General features: G+C 34.5%; 1 protein-coding gene across 3 annotated transcripts in view; it reads right to left on the bottom strand.

Moving 5' to 3' along the window:
- Positions 1 to 21,889, bottom strand: part of LOC128233655 (uncharacterized) — a 48,759-nt gene that overhangs the window by 12,336 nt on the left and 14,534 nt on the right. For all 3 annotated transcript variants that reach the window (XR_008260741.1, XR_008260742.1, XM_052947441.1), the window contains exons 7-9: positions 6,674 to 6,819; positions 5,187 to 5,312; positions 2,607 to 2,732 (exon numbers count right to left, since the gene is read on the bottom strand). Coding sequence is in view for 1 of the 3 variants with exons in the window: in XM_052947441.1 (XP_052803401.1) it covers positions 2,607 to 2,732; positions 5,187 to 5,312; positions 6,674 to 6,819 (398 nt within the window). In the remaining 2 variants the exon portion in view is untranslated. The remainder of the gene's footprint in view (positions 1 to 2,606; positions 2,733 to 5,186; positions 5,313 to 6,673; positions 6,820 to 21,889) is intronic.

The raw sequence follows: 21,889 nt of genomic DNA, 5'->3' as shown, positions 1-21,889 counted from the left end.
CGCTTTGACTTTTTTCTACCATTATTAACGCTTTTAGCCATAAGACATTAATTTTATAGCGGAAATATGACAATATGCGATCTGATCTTTTGTCAGCAGTACTATATCACTGGTTTGCCGATATTCACGCTAAAATTTGCTCATTCCAAGACCAAACAAAATGAACAAAGATGTCAAAACGGTTGATCTGAGAGAGTGCAGCTTTAAGACCCAAATAAAAGACTTAAGCTTACCACACTCTTTCGTTTTTGGTATAATTTTGATAGTATTAAATATCTTATTAAGTTATCTTTATGATTATCACGATAAACAGATTAGTATCTATTTAAATGAAGATAAAGCAAGAACGTTGCGGATATTTGAAATAAGCTACCTAAGCGTGTTAGGCTTTGGAGTTTTCGAGAAATTGGGGCCAAGCCACTTTATCTTATAAACAAAATAATCTTAATTTTAATAACAAAAACCACGACAAGAAAAATATGTTGTTGTTTTTTTCACAAAAATAATGTTCATTTACACCTTCAAACACCGAAGAACTTTTTTTTTGGGGGGGGGGGAGGGGGATTCCAGTGCTAGTTTTCGTAACAAGAATTATGACGTCATACTGTTTGATAACGTCGTATTCACTATACTCATTTCTGCTTGTCACGTTTCAAATTTAGTCTTCCACCACAAAGTTGGTTGGAGAACAACATTGAACACCGGGGTATGAAGGAATTTCGTTAGCCAACATAGTTTTTCTAAAACAATCATTGTTAAGAATGACATCGTTATACAAATACTTGTTGCTAAGACAATTCATCAGAATACAAAATGTTCTCGTTGTTTAGTCATTACGTCGATATAGAACACATACTCGTTGTTCAGATATTACGTCAGAATACAACAAATACTCGTTGTCCAGACATAACGTCAGGATACAACAAATACTCGTTGTTCAGACATAACGTCAAAATACAACAATTACTCTTTGTTCAGAAATTACGTAAGAATACAACAATTACTCGTTGTACAGACATCACGTCAAAATATAACAAATACTCGTTGTTTATCATTATGTCAAAGTATAACAAAAACTCGTTGTTCAGACATTACGTCAGAATACAATAAATACTCGTTGTCCAAATATAACATCAAAATACAAGAAATGCTAGTTGTTCAAATATTACGTCGGATGACAACTAATACTCGTTGTTCAGACATAACGTCAGAATACAACTAATACTCGTTGTCAAGACAATACGTCAGAATGCAACAAATCTCGTTGTTCAAACATTATAACGTATTACAACACGTACTTGCTATTCAGACATTGAGTGAGTAGTTTACAAATACATGTTCCTTTCCTACTGTTTGCCGTATAGATAGTCACAATATTTAAACAACAGAATGTTTGCAACTAATTTTATTCCGGGTGATTTTAAACTAACCCACAAATCTTGACGCTTTCGTCCTATGCATAAGACGTAAATTTAGGTTATTTGATAACAAAATAGAAATAAAAACACGAAACAATACAAGGTGAATTGTGAACATTACTAACATATCAAACTTAATCGACAGTCATCTTCACTTTTGTAGATGATGAATTTGCTAGTATATATTACTGGGATAAGAATCACGTGACTTCAATGGGGTTCTCACATATGTCAACACTGGTCAAAACCGATGTAAACAACTAAATACGTGATTTAATTTATAACTAACTTTTATGACTAATAAGTTATAAAAAAATAGCCCTTAAAACTATGCTTTATTCTGCTTCTACACGTGTGGAATATTTTAGATTTGCTTGTATTTTTATTGATGCAATCCTTGGCCAAAATTCACGTCCCACACAGCGTGGCCAGATCGTTCTACAAAATTCTATCAAAGTAAAATTTTGCCCAAAAATTGCATCGTACGAATACATGCAAATCTAAAATATTTCACACGTGTAGAAGCATAAAAAGTCTCTTATAGGCTAAGAAATATTTTCACATCTTTTTTGTCAAAACAATTCTTTAGAAATTAACCTCATTTTTTTGTTTGTTTACATCGGGGTTTACCGGTGGTGACCCATGTGAGGCCCAATTGAAGTCGTGTGATTAATCACCCTAAATACTAGTGACATTATAATCTATAACTAGATCTTAAGCAACAGCATAAACATAAGGACAAACAGTTTCAACAGAATACTACAATCAAAGCAAAATGTTTTTTTATTGTTATATTTACATTTGTGAACGTTATTATTCGATATTACGTTTTTAATTGTCACAATTTATTATTGATTATTATTTTCACATTACTGCCGTATTTAAAAGCATAAGAAATAAACAATGTAAGGTTATGATTTCTTAAAAACAATACTAGCATATGTTTGTATAGTTATGTGCGTAGTGTATAAAAATAAAAATAAACTTTGAAAATTAAACTCCATACACTGAGAGGAAATTTGGACGAATTAAAAAAACAGATACTACTGCTAGAAAAGCTCCATAGATAAATAATTCTTTATGTCTTTGCATTGCAATATTCAATTTTTTAAATTCAATAGCAAATATATTAGTATAATTATACTAAAACGTGTCCCTAAAGTATATATTTACTTATATGTATCTTACCATTTCCTTCTGCAATACACCCTGTGCCGATACCGACAGGGTTGGGACGAAATCCGGGCGTACACGAACATTGCCCTTTCATGTCACACTTCATATTTGGCCCACACGGCGGTTGACAGCGTTGCTCTGAAAGTGCACACACATAGAATTTGAAGCAACTGTAGCTTTGTATCTTAAAGAGACACTCTAATTTAAAATCAATACATACACGTGTCTAACAAATATTCATGTTGAGTGATAAACCTGTAACTACTTACTAAATAATGCATGGAAATATCAATTACTGAATACAAGATTTTAACCGTGTACCAAATAGCTGAAACGCACACAAATTAAATGACTGGTGAGTGCTTAAAGATTTACAGTGATCAACTATCCTCTCATAAGATAGAAAAACCGTGTTTTCTGTACCTTTTTTCAAATTAAACTCGGTTTCCTTCTCAAGAACCACTGTTTTCGATATTTATTCATCCTTTTGGGTAAATTTAAGCAATTGTATTAATTGTGGTACATTTTTTATGTTAATATTTTAGAGTAAGCGTGCATTTTTATTATTAAAGATGTCCACAATTTGGCCTATATCTACATGCATGCCTTTTACGAACACACAGGACACACAGCAGAACCTGATATACTACATATTAGGTTGATGCCCAAGAACGTCTTATTTTTCACTTGCATTGATACTAGTACAATAGAAACTGGGACCAGGGCTGGTATTCAATATAAGTCTTAAATGGATGTAAGAACGATAAAGCTAATCGGATGATTTGTTATTTATAACTGACAAATATAATAAATGTAGTCAATGATGTATGACCATAAGATTTACTTAAGTTGAATATTGACCCAATGTCAGTAGCCAAACCCGTGTTTAGAGGCATCAGATTCATGGCCATACAGACACTTGCACCACAGAAACGTACAAAAATACAACACAGGTAGGCATATTCATGCCGAAATCGTTATAACTACATGATACGGCTAACGACTTAAAACGGTCAGTAAAACAGGGAACTCAATTGATGTTTAAACTATTACTATATATTTATCTGTACGCAACCAATGTTAAGTGTGGGCGTGGCTTTTGTTGGCAGGGGTATTTTAGCGGCCTCTTTTTAAGCCATCTTGGATTGTCGGACAATTCAGCACTTTCGATAAAAATGAAATCTTGTTTCATATTCTACGTGCCCTAACGAACAATTTGATATGTAAAAGTTACTGTTATCTGACGTAGACCGGTCGAGTGCACAAAACAACCCTCCGTTTTCTCGTCAGAATACAACTAATACTAGTTATTCATACATTACGTCGGAATTCAACAAATATTTGTTGTTCAGACATTATTACGTAATACAACACGTACTTGTTGTTCAGACATTAAGTGAGTAGTTTACAAAAACAAGTTATTTTCCTACAGTTTGCCGTATAGATAATACAAATATTTAAACAACATAATGTGAGCAACTAAATTTATTCTGGGTGATTTTAAACTAACTCACACACCTGGAGGCTTTCGTCCTATGTATAAGACATAAATTTATGTTATTTGATAGTTTGAAATTATCTATCTGATAAAGGCCACCGACACAACAACATTAAGATGAACCAAATATAAAATAAAAACACGAAACAATACAAGGTGAATCGTGTACATTAGTAACATAAATAAATTGACAAGTCATCAACACTTTTGTAGATGATGAATTTGCTAGTATATATTACTGGATTAAGAATCACGTGGCTTCAATGGGGTTCTCACATATGTCAACACGGGTCAAAACCGATGTAAACAAATAAATACGTGACGTTAATTTATAACTCACGTTTTTTACTGAAAAATTATAAACAATTTAGCCCTTAAAACTATGCTTTATTATGATTCTATACGTTTGGAATATTTTAGATTTGCTTGTATTTTAACAATGTAATCCTTGTCAAAAAAGATATTTAAAAATTAACCTTATTTCCTTGTTTGTTTAAATCGGGTTTTACTCGTTTTGACCCATGTGAGAACCCCATTAAAGTCATGTGATTCCTCACCCTATAGACTAGTGACATTATAATGTATACCTAGATCTTAGGCAACAGAATAAACATAAGTACAAACAGTGTCAACAGAATACTACAATAAAACGAAAATGTTTTTGATTGTTATATATACATTTGTTAATGGTATTTTTCGATATTATGTTTATAAAACGATTGTCACAAGATATAATATATTTTAATCATCATATTACTACCGTATTTTAAAGCATAAAAAATAAACAATGTAAGGTTATGATTTCTTTGAAACAATACTAGCATACGTATGTAAAGTTATTTGCGTAGTGTATAAAAATAAAAAACTTTGAAAATTAAGCTACATATACTGAGATGAAATTTGGACAGATTAGAAAAACAGATAAACTACTGCCAGAAAGGCACCAACGACAACTCGATTTTACAAAGAAATAAAAACAATATGTTATACCCGAATCATTCCTTTATGTCTTTTCATTGCGATATTCAATTAGATTAATTCAATAGAAAAAAATACTAGTCACTAAGGTATATAATTACTTATATGTATCTAACCATTTTCTTCTGGAACACATCCGGTGCCGATACCAATAGGGTTGAGGCGAAATCCGGGCGTACACGAGCATTGCCCTTTCATGTCACACTTCATATTTGGCCCACACCGCGGTTGACAGCGTTGCTCTGAAAATGCACACACATAGAAATTGGAGCACCTGTATTTTTGCATCTTAAAGAGACACTCTTATTTCAAATCAATACATACACATGTCTTACAAACATTCATGTTGAGTGATTAACCTGTAACCACTTACTAAATAATGCATTTATGGAAAATATTTATTACTGATTACAAGATTGCAGTCGTGTATATTATAGCTGAAAACGCACACAAATTAAATGACTGGCGAGTGCTTAACGATTTACAGTGATCAACTATCCTCTCATAAGGTAGAAATACCGTGTTTTTCTACACCTTTTTTAAATTAAACTCAGTATCCTTCATAAGGACTACTGTTTTCGAGATTTATTCATCCTTTTGGGTAAATAAAAGCAATTGTATCAATTGTGGTACATCTTATTTGGGAGTAAGCGTGCATATGTAATATTAAAGCTGTCCACACTTTGGCCTAAAACTACCTGCATGCCTTTTACGAACACGCAGGACATACTCACAGCAGAACTTGATATATTACATGTTAGATTGATGCCGAAGAACGTCTCACTTTTTCACTTGCATTAATAATAGTACACTAGAAACTGGGATCAGGGCTGGTATTCAATATAAGTCTTAAATGGTTGTAAGAACGATGTAGCTAATCAGATTATTTGTTATTGATAACTGACCAATAGAATGAATTTAGTCAATGATGTGAGACCATAAGATTTAATTAAGTTGAATATTGAATACCACTAAAGGTCAGTAGCCAACACCATTTTAGTTCCACCAGAGTCTGGCCTACCAGACACTTGCAACATCGTTTCGTAAAAATACAACACAAACAGGCATAAGCATTATACTATAATTTATCGCTACATGATAGGGCTGCCGACTTGGAACAGTCAGTAAAACAGGGAGCTAAATGGATGTTTAAACTGTTTAAACTATATAACATAAAAAATATGTCATTACGATAAATCACTAAAATAAAAAATATTCCAGACAATAATATGTTCTATAGCATATAAATAGTGAGTTTTGATAACATTAGGAAACTGACTTAAAGCTGCAATTTCATACATTGAAATTGTTGACAATCTTTTCATTTTAGTCTTGGAATTTGCAAATGTTTGCGTTTATGTATTGAAACCAATGATACAAGGTTGCTGACTTCAGGTAAAATTGTAGTTTGTCATATTTATATTCGAAAATTGTAGTTGTATGGCTCAAAGTAATTTACGATTCTGAGACAAAAACTTTAAAAACAATTCAAAACTGTCAATCTGTGAGAGTGCAGCTTTAAGATGGGACAAGACCGAAAATGTCATATGATGAACAGCACAGTACGATGTAAGTGACAGACCAGAACATGGCAGGTACTTACGTATTTGTATATTGATAGATACGTATTGGTCATTAATTTGTATTTTAATGCGTTTGTTGATTAGCCGATACACATATATCCCTTTTACATCTATTGTTAGGTCCCAAGAAGTTAAAGGGGGTCCTGGCTCCATAACTACACTGCAACTGGAAACCAAAATGCTATAGTTTGCGTGTGTGCATTCGCCATATACAGTCGAACACCGGTGGCTCGAAATCGCTTGGCTCGAATTTTTCCTTGGCTCGAAATGGAAGAAATGAACCGATTTCTTTAAACTTTATGTAGGCCTTCCTGCTTGGCTCGAATTTTCCAATGCTCGAGGTATTTTCTCTGGTCCCTGGGAGTTCGAGCCAACGGGGTTCGACTGTATAGGCATTGTATCAGTTAGGTTCAATCAAAAAATCAAGTTCTAATAATGAATGTTTTAAAAGAAGCTCTTGAGAAGTCATAAACACATTTAAGCAAGTCTATATTAAGGGCATTTTATTTGATTACTAAATCGTATTTGTCATAACAAAAAACGAGATAATATTTTATGAGTTTTTATTTAACTCTTCCGAAAAAGATTACACTACCAAACTGTTTCTGTAAAAAAAATTAAACTCTAATTACTACAGTGGCACAGAGGCGACATCCGCAACACTGTATTTATATTGTAGATTAAACTTAAACTGTGGCCACAACTTATTAAATCGTGGCTACAACTAAGACACTTGAGGCCACAACTAATCAAATCGTGGCTACAACTCAGTAACTTGGGGCGACAACTTATTGAATCGTGGCCACAACTTAGTAACTTGAGGCAACAACTTATTAAATCGTGGCCACAACTATGTCACTTGAGGCCACAACTTATTAAATCGTGGCCACAACTGAGTAACTTGAGGCTACAACTTAATAAATCCTGGCCACAACCAAGTCACTTGAGACCACAAATTATTAAACTGTGTTTACAACTCAGTAACTTGAGACTACAACTTAATAAATCGTGGCCACAAGTAAGTAACTTGAGGCCACAACTTAATAAATCGTGGCCACAACTCAGTAACTTGAGACCACAACTTATTAAATCGTGTTCACAACTCAGTAACTTGAGGTCACAACTTAATAAATCGTGGCCACAACTATGTCACTTGTGGCCTCAACTTATTAAATCGTGGCCACAACCAACTAAATTACTTGAGGCTACAACTTATTGAATCGTGGCCAAAACTAAGTCACTTGAGGCCACAACTTAATATATCGTGTTCACAACTAAGTAACTTGAGGCTACAACCTATTAAATCCTGGCCACAACTAAGTAACTTGAGGCTACAAATTATCAAATCGTGGCAACAACTAAGTAACGTGAGGCCACAACTTATTAATTCGTAGTCACAACTAAGTAACTTTAGGCTACAACTTAATAAATCGTAACCACAACTAAGGAACTTGAGGCTACAACTTATTAAATCATAGTCACAACTAAGTAACTTGAGGCTACAACTTATTAATTCATGGTCACAACTAAGTAACTTGAGGCTACAACTTATTAAATCATGGTCACAACGAAGTAACTTGAGGCTACAACTTATTATATCATGGTCACAACTAAGTAACTTGAGGCTACAACTTATTATATCATGGTCAAAACTAAGTAACTTGAGGCTACAACTTATTAAATCATAGTCACAACTAAGTAACTTGAGGCTACAACTTATTAAATCATGGTCACAACTAAGTAACTTGAGGCTACAACTTATTAAATCATGGTCACAACTAAGTAACTTGAGGCTACAACTTATTAAATCATGGTCACAACTAAGTAACTTGAGGCTACAACTTATTAAATCATGGTCACAACTAAGTAACTTGAGGCTACCACTTATTAAATCATTGTCAAAACTAAGTAACTTGAGGCTACAACTTATTAAATCATAGTCACAACTAAGTAACTTGAGGCTACAACTCATTATATCATGGTCACAAATAAGTAACTTGAGGCTACAACTTATTAAATCGTGTTCACAATTCAGTAACTTGAGGCCACAACTTAATAAATCGTGGACACAACTAAGTAAATTGGGGCGACAACTTATTGAATCGTGGCCACAACTAAGTAACTTGAGGCAACTACTTATTAAATCGTGACCACAACTATGTCACTTGAGGCCACAACTTATTAAATCGTGGCCACAACTAAGTAACTTGAGGCTACAACTTAATAAATCGTGGCCACAACTAAGTAACTTGAGGCCACAACTTATTAAATCGTGGCCACAACTAAGTCACTTGAGGCCACAACTTATTAAATCATGGACACAACTTAGTAACTTGAGGCTACAACTTATTAAATCGTGGCCACAATTTAGTAACTTAAGGCTACACTTATTAAATCTTGGCCACAACTAAATAACTTGAGGCTAAGACCTATTTAATCGTGGCCACAACTAAGTCACTAAAGGCAACAACTTATGAAATCTTGGTCACAACTTGGTAACTTGAGTCTACAACTTATTAAATCGTGGCCACAACTAAGTAACTTGAGGCCACAACTTATCAAATCGTGGCAACAACTAAATAACTTGAGGCTACAACTTATTAAATCATGGTCACAACTAAGTAACGTGAGGCTACAACTTATTAAATCATGGTCACAACTAAGTAACTTGAGGCTACAACTTATTAAATCATGGTCACAACTAAGAAACTTGAGGCTAAAACTTATTAAATCATGGTCACAACTAAGTAACTTGAGGCCACAACTTATTAAATCATGGTCACAATTTAGTAACTTGAGGCTACAACTTATTAAATCTTGGCAACAACTAAGTAACTTGAGGCTACGACCTATTTAATCGTGGCCACAACTAAGTCACTAAAGGCAACAACTTATTAAATCATGGTCACAACTAAGTAACTTGAGGCTTCAACTTATTAAATCATGGTCACAACTAAGTAACTTGAGGCTACAACTTATTAAATCATGGTCACAACTAAGTAACTTGAGGCTAAAACTTATTAAATCATGGTCACAACTAAGTAACTTGAGGCCACAACTTATTAAATCATGGTCACAACTAAGTAACTTGAGGCTACAACTTATCAAATCATGGTCACAACTAAGTAACTTGAGGCTACAACTTATTAAATCATGGTCATATCTAAGTAACTTGAGGCTACAACTTATTATATCATGGTCAAAACTAAGTAACTTGAGGCTACAACTTATTAAATCATGGTCACAACTAAGTAACTTGAGGCTACAACTTATTAAATCATGGTCACAACTAAGTAACTTGAGGCTACAACTTATTAAATCATGGTCACAACTAAGTAACTTGAGGCTACAACTTATTAAATCATGGTCACAACTAAGTAACTTGAGGCTACAACCTATTAAATCCTGGCCACAACTAAGTAACTTTAGGCTACAACTTATTAAATCATGGCCACAACTAAGTTACTTGAGGCTACGACTTATTATATAATGGTCACAACTAAGTAACTTGAGGCTACAACTTAATAAATCGCAACCACAACTCAGTAACTTGAGGGCACAACTTATTAAATCATGGTCACAACTAAGTCATTGAGGCTACAACTTATTAAATCATGGTCACAACTTAGTCATTGGGGCTACAACTGATTATATCATGGCCACATCTAAGTAACTTGAGGCTACAACTTATTAAATCATGGTCACAACTAAGTAACTTGAGGCTACCACTTATTAAATCATGGTCACAACTAAGTAACTTTAGGCTACAAATTATTAAACCATGGTCACAACTAAGTAACTTGAGGCCACAACTTATTATATAATGGTCACAACTAAGTAACTTGAGGCTACAACTTATTAAATCATGGTCACAACTAAGTAACTTGAGGCTACAACTTATTAAATCATGGTCACAACTAAGTAACTTGAGGCTACAACTTATTAAATCCTGGCCACAACTAAGTAACTTGAGGCTACAACTTATTAAATCATGGTCACAACTAAGTAACTTGAGGCTACAACTTATTAAATCATGGTCACAACTAAGTAACTTGAGGCTACAACTTATTAAATCATAGTCACAACTAAGTAACTTGAGGCTACAACTTATTATATCATGGTCACAACTAAGTAACTTGAGGCTACAGCTTATTAAATTATGGTCACAACTAAGTAACTTGAGGCTACAACTTATTAAATCATGGTCACAACTATGTAACTTGAGGCTACAACTTATTAAATCATAGTCACAACTAAGTAACTTGAGGCTACAACTTATTATATCATGGTCACAACTAAGTAACTTGAGGCTACAACATATTAAATCATGGTCACAACTAAGTAACTTGAGGCTACCACTTATTAAATCATGGTCAAAACTAAGTAACTTGAGGCTACAACTTAATAAATCGTGGCCATAACTATGTAACTTGAGTTTACAACTTAATAAATCGCTGCCACAACTCAGTATCTTGAGGCCACAACTTATTAAATTATGGTCACAACTAAGTAACCTGAGGCTACAACTTATAAAATCATGGTCGCAACTAAGTAACTTGAGGCCTCAACTTATTAAATTGTGGTCACAACTAAGTCACTTGAGGCCTAAACTTATTAAATCGTGTTCACAACTAAGTAACTTGAGGCTACAACTTATTAAATCGTGGCCAAAACTAAGTACTTAAGGACACAACTTATTAATTCATGGTCACAACTAAGTAACTTGAGGCTTCAACTTATTAAATCATGGTCACAACTAAGTAACTTGAGGCTACAACTTATTAAATCATGGTCACAACTAAGTAACTTGAGGCTACAACTTATTAAATCATGGTCACAACTAAGTAACTTGAGGCCACAACTTATTAAATCATGGTCACAACTAAGTAACTTGAGGCTACAACTTATCAAATCATGGTCACAACTAAGTAACTTGAGGCTACAACTTATTAAATCATGGTCATATCTAAGTAACTTGAGGCTACAACTTATTATATCATGGTCAAAACTAAGTAACTTGAGGCTACAACTTATTAAATCATGGTCACAACTAAGTAACTTGAGGCTACAACTTATTAAATCATGGTCACAACTAAGTAACTTGAGGCTACAACTTATTAAATCATGGTCACAACTAAGTAACTTGAGGCTACAACTTATTAAATCATGGTCACAACTAAGTAACTTGAGGCTACAACCTATTAAATCCTGGCCACAACTAAGTAACTTTAGGCTACAACTTTTTAAATCATGGCCACAACTAAGTAACTTGAGGCTACGACTTATTATATAATGGTCACAACTAAGTAACTTGAGGCTACAACTTAATAAATCGCAACCACAACTCAGTAACTTGAGGGCACAACTTATTAAATCATGGTCACAACTAAGTCATTGAGGCTACAACTTATTAAATCATGGTCACAACTTAGTCATTGGGGCTACAACTGATTATATCATGGCCACGTCTAAGTAACTTGAGGCTACAACTTATTAAATCATGGTCACAACTAAGTAACTTGAGGCTACCACTTATTAAATCATGGTCACAACTAAGTAACTTTAGGCTACAAATTATTAAACCATGGTCACAACTAAGTAACTTGAGGCCACAACTTATTATATAATGGTCACAACTAAGTAACTTGAGGCTACAACTTATTAAATCATGGTCACAACTAAGTAACTTGAGGCTACAACTTATTAAATCATGGTCACAACTAAGTAACTTGAGGCTACAACTTATTAAATCCTGGCCACAACTAAGTAACTTGAGGCTACAACTTATTAAATCATGGTCACAACTAAGTAACTTGAGGCTACAACTTATTAAATCATGGTCACAACTAAGTAACTTGAGGCTACAACTTATTAAATCATAGTCACAACTAAGTAACTTGAGGCTACAACTTATTATATCATGGTCACAACTAAGTAACTTGAGGCTACAGCTTATTAAATTATGGTCACAACTAAGTAACTTGAGGCTACAACTTATTAAATCATGGTCACAACTATGTAACTTGAGGCTACAACTTATTAAATCATAGTCACAACTAAGTAACTTGAGGCTACAACTTATTATATCATGGTCACAACTAAGTAACTTGAGGCTACAACATATTAAATCATGGTCACAACTAAGTAACTTGAGGCTACCACTTATTAAATCATGGTCACAACTAAGTAACTTGAGGCTACAACTTAATAAATCGTGGCCATAACTATGTAACTTGAGTTTACAACTTAATAAATCGCTGCCACAACTCAGTATCTTGAGGCCACAACTTATTAAATTATGGTCACAACTAAGTAACCTGAGGCTACAACTTATAAAATCATGGTCGCAACTAAGTAACTTGAGGCCTCAACTTATTAAATTGTGGTCACAACTAAGTCACTTGAGGCCTAAACTTATTAAATCGTGTTCACAACTAAGTAACTTGAGGCTACAACTTATTAAATCGTGGCCAAAACTAAGTACTTAAGGACACAACTTATTAATTCATGGTCACAACTAAGTAATTTGAGGCTACAACTTATTAAACCGATGCCACAACTAAGTCACTTGATGCCACATTTTATTAAATCATTGTCACAACTTAGTAACTTGAGGCCACAACCTCATAAATCGTGTTCACAACTAAGTAACTTGAGGCCTAAACTTATTAAATCGTGTTCACAACTCAGTAACTTGAGGCTACAACCTATTAAATCCTGGCCACAACTAAGTAACTTGAGGCTACAAATTATTAAATCGTGGCAACAACTAAGTAACTTGAGGCCACAACTTATTAATTCGTAGTCACAACTAAGTAACTTGAGGCTACAACTTATTAAATCATGGTCACAACTAAGTAACTTGAGGCTACAACTTATTATATCATGGTCACAACAAAGTAACTTGAGGCTACAACTTATTAAATCATGGTCACAACAAAGTAACTTGAGGCTACAACTTATTAAATCATGGTCACAACTAAGTAACTTGAGGCTACCACTTATTAAATCATGGTCACAACTATGTAACTTGAGGCTACAACTTATTAAATCATAGTCACAACTAAGTAACTTGAGGCTACAACATATTAAATCATGGTCACAACTAAGTAACTTGAGGCTACCACTTATTAAATCATGGTCACAACTAAGTAACTTGAGGCTACAACTTAATAAATCGTGGCCATAACTATGTAACTTGAGTTTACAACTTAATAAATCGCTGCCACAACTCAGTATCTTGAGGCCACAACTTATTAAATCATGGTCACAACTAAGTAACTTGAGGCTACAACTTATTAAATCATGGTCACAACTAAGTAACTTGAGGCTACAACTTATTAAATCATGGTCACAACTAAGTAACTTGAGGCTACCACTTATTAAATCATGGTCACAACTAAGTAACTTGAGGCTACAACTTAATAAATCGTGGCCATAACTATGTAACTTGAGTTTACAACTTAATAAATCGCTGCCACAACTCAGTATCTTGAGGCCACAACTTATTAAATTATGGTCACAACTAAGTAACCTGAGGCTACAACTTATAAAATCATGGTCGCAACTAAGTAACTTGAGGCCTCAACTTATTAAATTGTGGTAACAACTAAGTCACTTGAGGCCTAAACTTATTAAATCGTGTTCACAACTAAGTAACTTGAGGCTACAACTTATTAAATCGTGGCCAAAACTAAGTACTTAAGGACACAACTTATTAATTCATGGTCACAACTAAGTAACTTGAGGCTTCAACTTATTAAATCATGGTCACAACTAAGTAACTTGAGGCTACAACTTATTAAATCATGGTCACAACTAAGTTACTTGAGGCTAAAACTTATTAAATCATGGTCACAACTAAGTAACTTGAGGCCACAACTTATTAAATCATGGTCACAACTAAGTAACTTGAGGCTACAACTTATCAAATCATGGTCACAACTAAGTAACTTGAGGCTACAACTTATTAAATCATGGTCATATCTAAGTAACTTGAGGCTACAACTTATTATATCATGGTCAAAACTAAGTAACTTGAGGCTACAACTTATTAAATCATGGTCACAACTAAGTAACTTGAGGCTACAACTTATTAAATCATGGTCACAACTAAGTAACTTGAGGCTACAACTTATTAAATCATGGTCACAACTAAGTAACTTGAGGCTACAACTTATTAAATCATGGTCACAACTAAGTAACTTGAGGCTACAACCTATTAAATCCTGGCCACAACTAAGTAACTTGAGGCTACAACTTATTAAATCATGGCCACAACTAAGTAACTTGAGGCTACGACTTATTATATAATGGTCACAACTAAGTAACTTGAGGCTACAACTTAATAAATCGCAACCACAACTCAGTAACTTGAGGGCACAACTTATTAAATCATGGTCACAACTAAGTCATTGAGGCTACAACTTATTAAATCATGGTCACAACTTAGTCATTGGGGCTACAACTGATTATATCATGGCCACATCTAAGTAACTTGAGGCTACAACTTATTAAATCATGGTCACAACTAAGTAACTTGAGGCTACCACTTATTAAATCATGGTCACAACTAAGTAACTTTAGGCTACAAATTATTAAACCATGGTCACAACTAAGTAACTTGAGGCCACAACTTATTATATAATGGTCACAACTAAGTAACTTGAGGCTACAACTTATTAAATCATGGTCACAACTAAGTAACTTGAGGCTACAACTTATTAAATCATGGTCACAACTAAGTAACTTGAGGCTACAACTTATTAAATCCTGGCCACAACTAAGTAACTTGAGGCTACAACTTATTAAATCATGGTCACAACTAAGTAACTTGAGGCTACAACTTATTAAATCATGGTCACAACTAAGTAACTTGAGGCTACAACTTATTAAATCATAGTCACAACTAAGTAACTTGAGGCTACAACTTATTAAATCATGGTCACAACTAAGTAACTTGAGGCTACAGCTTATTAAATTATGGTCACAACTAAGTAACTTGAGGCTACAACTTATTAAATCATGGTCACAACTATGTAACTTGAGGCTACAACTTATTAAATCATAGTCACAACTAAGTAACTTGAGGCTACAACTTATTATATCATGGTCACAACTAAGTAACTTGAGGCTACAACTTATTAAATCATGGTCACAACTAAGTAACTTGAGGCTACCACTTATTAAATCATGGTCACAACTAAGTAACTTGAGGCTACAACTTATTAAATCATGGTCACAACTAAGTAACTTGAGGCTACAACTTATTAAATCATGGTCACAACTAAGTAACTTGAGGCTACAACTTAATAAATCGTGGCCATAACTATGTAACTTGAGTTTACAACTTAATAAATCGCTGCCACAACTCAGTATCTTGAGGCCACAACTTATTAAATTATGGTCACAACTAAGTAACCGGAGGCTACAACTTATAAAATCATGGTCGCAACTAAGTAACTTGAGGCCTCAACTTATTAAATTGTGGTCACAACTAAGTCACTTGAGGCCTAAACTTATTAAATCGTGTTCACAACTAAGTAACTTGAGGCTACAACTTATTAAATCGTGGCCAAAACTAAGTACTTAAGGACACAACTTATTAATTCATGGTCACAACTAAGTAATTTGAGGCTACAACTTATTAAACCGATGCCACAACTAAGTCACTTGATGCCACATTTTATTAAATCATTGTCACAACTTAGTAACTTGAGGCCACAACCTCATAAATCGTGTTCACAACTAAGTAACTTGAGGCCTAAACTTATTAAATCGTGTTCACAACTCAGTAACTTGAGGCTACAACCTATTAAATCCTGGCCACAACTAAGTAACTTGAGGCTACAAATTATTAAATCGTGGCAACAACTAAGTAACTTGAGGCCACAACTTATTAATTCGTAGTCACAACTAAGTAACTTTAGGCTACAACTTAATAAATCGTAACCACAACTAAGGTACTTGAGGCTACAACTTATTAAATCATAGTCACAACTAAGTAACTTGAGGCTACAACTTATTAATTCATGGTCACAACTAAGTAACTTGAGGCTACAACTTATTAAATCATGGTCACAACTAAGTAACTTGAGGCTACAACTAATTATATCATGGTCACAACAAAGTAACTTGAGGCTACAACTTATTAAATCATGGTCACAACAAAGTAACTTGAGGCTACAACTTATTAAATCATGGTCACAACTAAGTAACTTGAGGCTACCACTTATTAAATCATGGTCAAAACTAAGTAACTTGAGGCTACAACTTATTAAATCATAGTCACAACTAATTAACTTGAGGCTACAACTTATTAAATCGTGTTCACAACTCAGTAACTTGAGACCACAACTTAATAAATCGTGGACACAACTAAGTAAATTGGGGCGACAACTTATTGAATCGTGGCCACAACTAAGTAACATAAGGCAACTACTTATTAAATCGTGGCCACAACTATGTCACTTGAGGCCACAACTTAATAAATCGTGGCCACAACTAAGTAACTTGAGGCCACAACTTATTAAATCATGGACACAACTAAGTAACTTGAGGCTACAACTTATTAAATCGTGGCCACAATTTAGTAACTTGAGGCTACAACTTATTAAATCTTGGTCACAACTAAGTAACTTGAGGCTACAACTTATTAAATCGTGGCCACAACTAAGTCACTAAAGGCAACAACTTATTAAATCTTGGTCACAACTTAGTAACGTGAATCTACAACTTATTAAATGGTGGCCGCAACTAAGTCACTTGAGGCCACAACTTATTAAATCGTGGCCACAACTAAGTAACTTGAGGCTACAACTTATTAAATCATGGTCACAACTAAGTAACTTGAGGCTACAACTTATTAAATCATGGTCACAACTAAGTAACTTGAGGCTACAACTTATTAAATCATGGTCACAACTCAGTAACTTGAGGCCACAACTTATTAAATCATGGTCACAACTAAGTAACTTGGGTCTACAACTTAATAAATCGTGGCCATAACTATGTAACTTGAGGCTACAACTTATTAAATCATGGTCACAACTAAGTAACTTGAGGCTACAACTTATTAAATCATGGTCACAACTCAGTAACTTGAGGCTACAACTTATTAAATCATGGTCACAACTAAGTAACTTGAGGCTACAACTTATTAAATCATGGTCACAACTAAGTAACTTGAGGCCACAACTTATTAAATCATGGTCACAACTAAGTAACTTGGGTCTACAACTTAATAAATCGTGGCCATAACTATGTAACTTAAGGCTACAACTTAATAAATCGTTGCCACAACTCAGTATCTTGAGGCCACAACTTATTAAATCATGGTCGCAACTAAGTAAGTTGAGGCCTCAACTTACTAATTCGTGGTCACAACTAAGTCACTTGAGGCCTAAACTTATTAAATCGTGTTCACAACTAAGTAACTTGAGGCTACAACTTATTAAATCGTGGCCAAAACTAAGTACTTAAGGACACAACTTATTAATTCGTGGTCACAACTAAGTCACTTGAGGCCTAAACTTATTAAATCGTGTTCACAACTCAGTAACTTGAGGCTACAACTTATTTAATGGTGGCCACAACTGAGTCACTTGAGGCCTCAACTTATTAAATCGTGGACACAACTAAGTAACTTGAGGCTACAACTTATTAAATCGTGACCACAACTGAGTCACTTGAGGCTACAACTTATTAAATCGTGGCCACAACCGAGTCACATGAGGCCTCAACTTATTAAATCGTGGCCACAACTAAGTAACTTGAGGCTACAACTTATTAAATCGTGGCCACAACTATGTCACTTGAGGCCACAACTTATTAAATCGTGACCTTAAAGGAACTTGAGGCCACAACTTATTAAATCGTGGCCACAACTAAGTAACTTGAGTCTACAACTTATTAAATCGTGGCCAAACTCAGTTACTTGAGGCTACAACTTATTAAATGGTGGCCACAACTGAGTCACTTGAGGCCTCAACTTATTAAATCGTGGCCACAACTAAGTAACTTGGGGCGACAACTTATTAAATCATGGTCACAACTAAGTAACTTGAGGCAACAACTTATCTAATCGTGTTCACAACTATGTCACTTGTGGCCTCAACTTATTAAATCGTGGCCACAACCAACTAAATTACTTGAGGCTACAACTTATTGAATCGTGGCCACAACTAAGTCACTTGAGGCCACAACTTAATAAATCGTGTTCACAATTAAGTAACTTGAGGCTACAACCTATTAAATTCTGGCCACAACTAAGTAACTTATGGCCACAACTTCATAATTCGTGGTCACAACTAAGTAACTTTCGGCTACAACTTAATAAATCGCGACCACAACTCAGTAACTTGAGGCCACAACTTATTAAATCATGGTCACAACTAAGTCATTGAGGCAACAACTTATTATATCATGGCCACAACTAAGTAACTTGAGGCTACAACTTCCTAAATCATAGTCACAACTAAGTAACTTGAGGCTACAACTTATTATATCATGGTCACAACTAAGTTACTTGAGGCTACAACTTATTAAATCATGGTCACAACTAAGTAACTTGAGGCTAAAACTTATTAAATCATGGTCACAACTAAGTAACTTGAGGCTACAACTTATTATATCATGGTCAAAACTAAGTAACTTGAGGCTACAACTTATTAAATCATGGTCACAACTCAGTAACTTGAGGCCACAACTTATTAAATCATGGTCACAACTAAGTAACTTGGGTCTACAACTTAATAAATCGTGGCCATAACTATGTAACTTGAGGCTACAACTTATTAAATCATGGTCACAACTAAGTAACTTGAGGCTACAACTTATTAAATCATGGTCACAACTCAGTAACTTGAGGCTACAACTTATTAAATCATGGTCACAACTAAGTAACTTGAGGCTACAACTTATTAAATCATGGTCACAACTAAGTAACTTGAGGCCACAACTTATTAAATCATGGTCACAACTAAGTAACTTGGGTCTACAACTTAATAAATCGTGGCCATAACTATGTAACTTAAGGCTACAACTTAATAAATCGTTGCCACAACTCAGTATCTTGAGGCCACAACTTATTAAATCATGGTCACAACTAAGTCACTTGAGGCCTAAACTTATTAAATCGTGTTCACAACTAAGTCACTTGAGGCCTAAACTTATTAAATCGTGTTCACAACTAAGTAACTTGAGGCTACAACTTATTAAATCGTGGCCAAAACTAAGTACTTAAGGACACAACTTATTAATTCGTGGTCACAACTAAGTCACTTGAGGCCTAAACTTATTAAATCGTGTTCACAACTCAGTAACTTGAGGCTACAACTTATTTAATGGTGGCCACAACTGAGTCACTTGAGGCCTCAACTTATTAAATCGTGGACACAACTAAGTAACTTGAGGCTACAACTTATTAAATCGTGACCACAACTGAGTCACTTGAGGCTACAACTTATTAAATCGTGGCCACAACCGAGTCACATGAGGCCTCAACTTATTAAATCGTGGCCACAACTAAGTAACTTGAGGCTACAACTTATTAAATCGTGGCCACAACTATGTCACTTGAGGCCACAACTTATTAAATCGTGACCTTAAAGGAACTTGAGGCCACAACTTATTAAATCGTGGCCACAACTAAGTAACTTGAGTCTACAACTTATTAAATCGTGGCCAAACTCAGTTACTTGAGGCTACAACTTATTAAATGGTGGCCACAACTGAGTCACTTGAGGCCTCAACTTATTAAATCGTGGCCACAACTAAGTAACTTGGGGCGACAACTTATTAAATCATGGTCACAACTAAGTAACTTGAGGCAACAACTTATCTAATCGTGTTCACAACTATGTCACTTGTGGCCTCAACTTATTAAATCGTGGCCACAACCAACTAAATTACTTGAGGCTACAACTTATTGAATCGTGGCCACAACTAAGTCACTTGAGGCCACAACTTAATAAATCGTGTTCACAATTAAGTAACTTGAGGCTACAACCTATTAAATTCTGGCCACAACTAAGTAACTTATGGCCACAACTTCATAATTCGTGGTCACAACTAAGTAACTTTCGGCTACAACTTAATAAATCGCGACCACAACTCAGTAACTTGAGGCCACAACTTATTAAATCATGGTCACAACTAAGTCATTGAGGCAACAACTTATTATATCATGGCCACAACTAAGTAACTTGAGGCTACAACTTCCTAAATCATAGTCACAACTAAGTAACTTGAGGCTACAACTTATTATATCATGGTCACAACTAAGTTACTTGAGGCTACAACTTATTAAATCATGGTCACAACTAAGTAACTTGAGGCTAAAACTTATTAAATCATGGTCACAACTAAGTAACTTGAGGCTACAACTTATTATATCATGGTCACAACTAAGTAACTTGAGGCTACAACTTATTAAATCATGGTCACAACTCAGTAACTTGAGGCCAAAACTTATTAAATCATGGTCACAACTAAGTAACTTGAGGCTACAACTTATTATATCATGGTCACAACTAAGTAACTTGAGGCTACAACTTATTAAATCATGGTCACAACTAAGTAACTTGAGGCTACAACTTATTAAATCATGGTCACAACTAAGTAACTTGAGGCTATAACTTATTAAATCATGGTCACAACTCAGTAACTTGAGGCTACAACTTATTAAATTATGGTCACAACTTAGTAACTTGAGGCTACAACCTATTAAATCCTGGCCACAACTAAGTAACTTGAGGCTACAACTTATTAAATCATGGTCACAACTAAGTAACTTGAGGCTACAACTTATTATATAATGGTCACAACTAAGTAACTTGAGGCTACAACTTAATAAATCGCGACCACAACTCAGTAACTTGAGGCCACAACTTATTAAATCATGGTCACAACTAAGTCATTGAGGCTACAACTTATTAAATCATGGTCACAACTAAGTAACTTGAGGCTACAACTTATTAAATCATGGTCACAACTAAGTAACTTGAGGCTACAACTGATTATATCATGGCCACAACTAAGTAACTTGAGGCTACAACTTATTAAATCATGGTCACAACTAAGTAACTTGAGGCTACCACTTATTAAATCATGGTCACAACTAAGTAACTTGAGGCTACAACTTATTAAATCATAGTCACAACTAAGTAACTTGAGGCTACAACTTATTATATCATGGTCACAACTAAGTAACTTGAGGCTACAACTTATTAAACCGA

The sequence above is a fragment of the Mya arenaria genome, chromosome 5 (genome assembly GCF_026914265.1).
Source record: "Mya arenaria isolate MELC-2E11 chromosome 5, ASM2691426v1".
NCBI lineage: Eukaryota > Metazoa > Mollusca > Bivalvia > Myida > Myidae > Mya > Mya arenaria.
The sequence above is the reverse complement of the archived record's forward strand: the minus strand, read 5'-3'. Positions and strand labels throughout refer to the sequence as shown.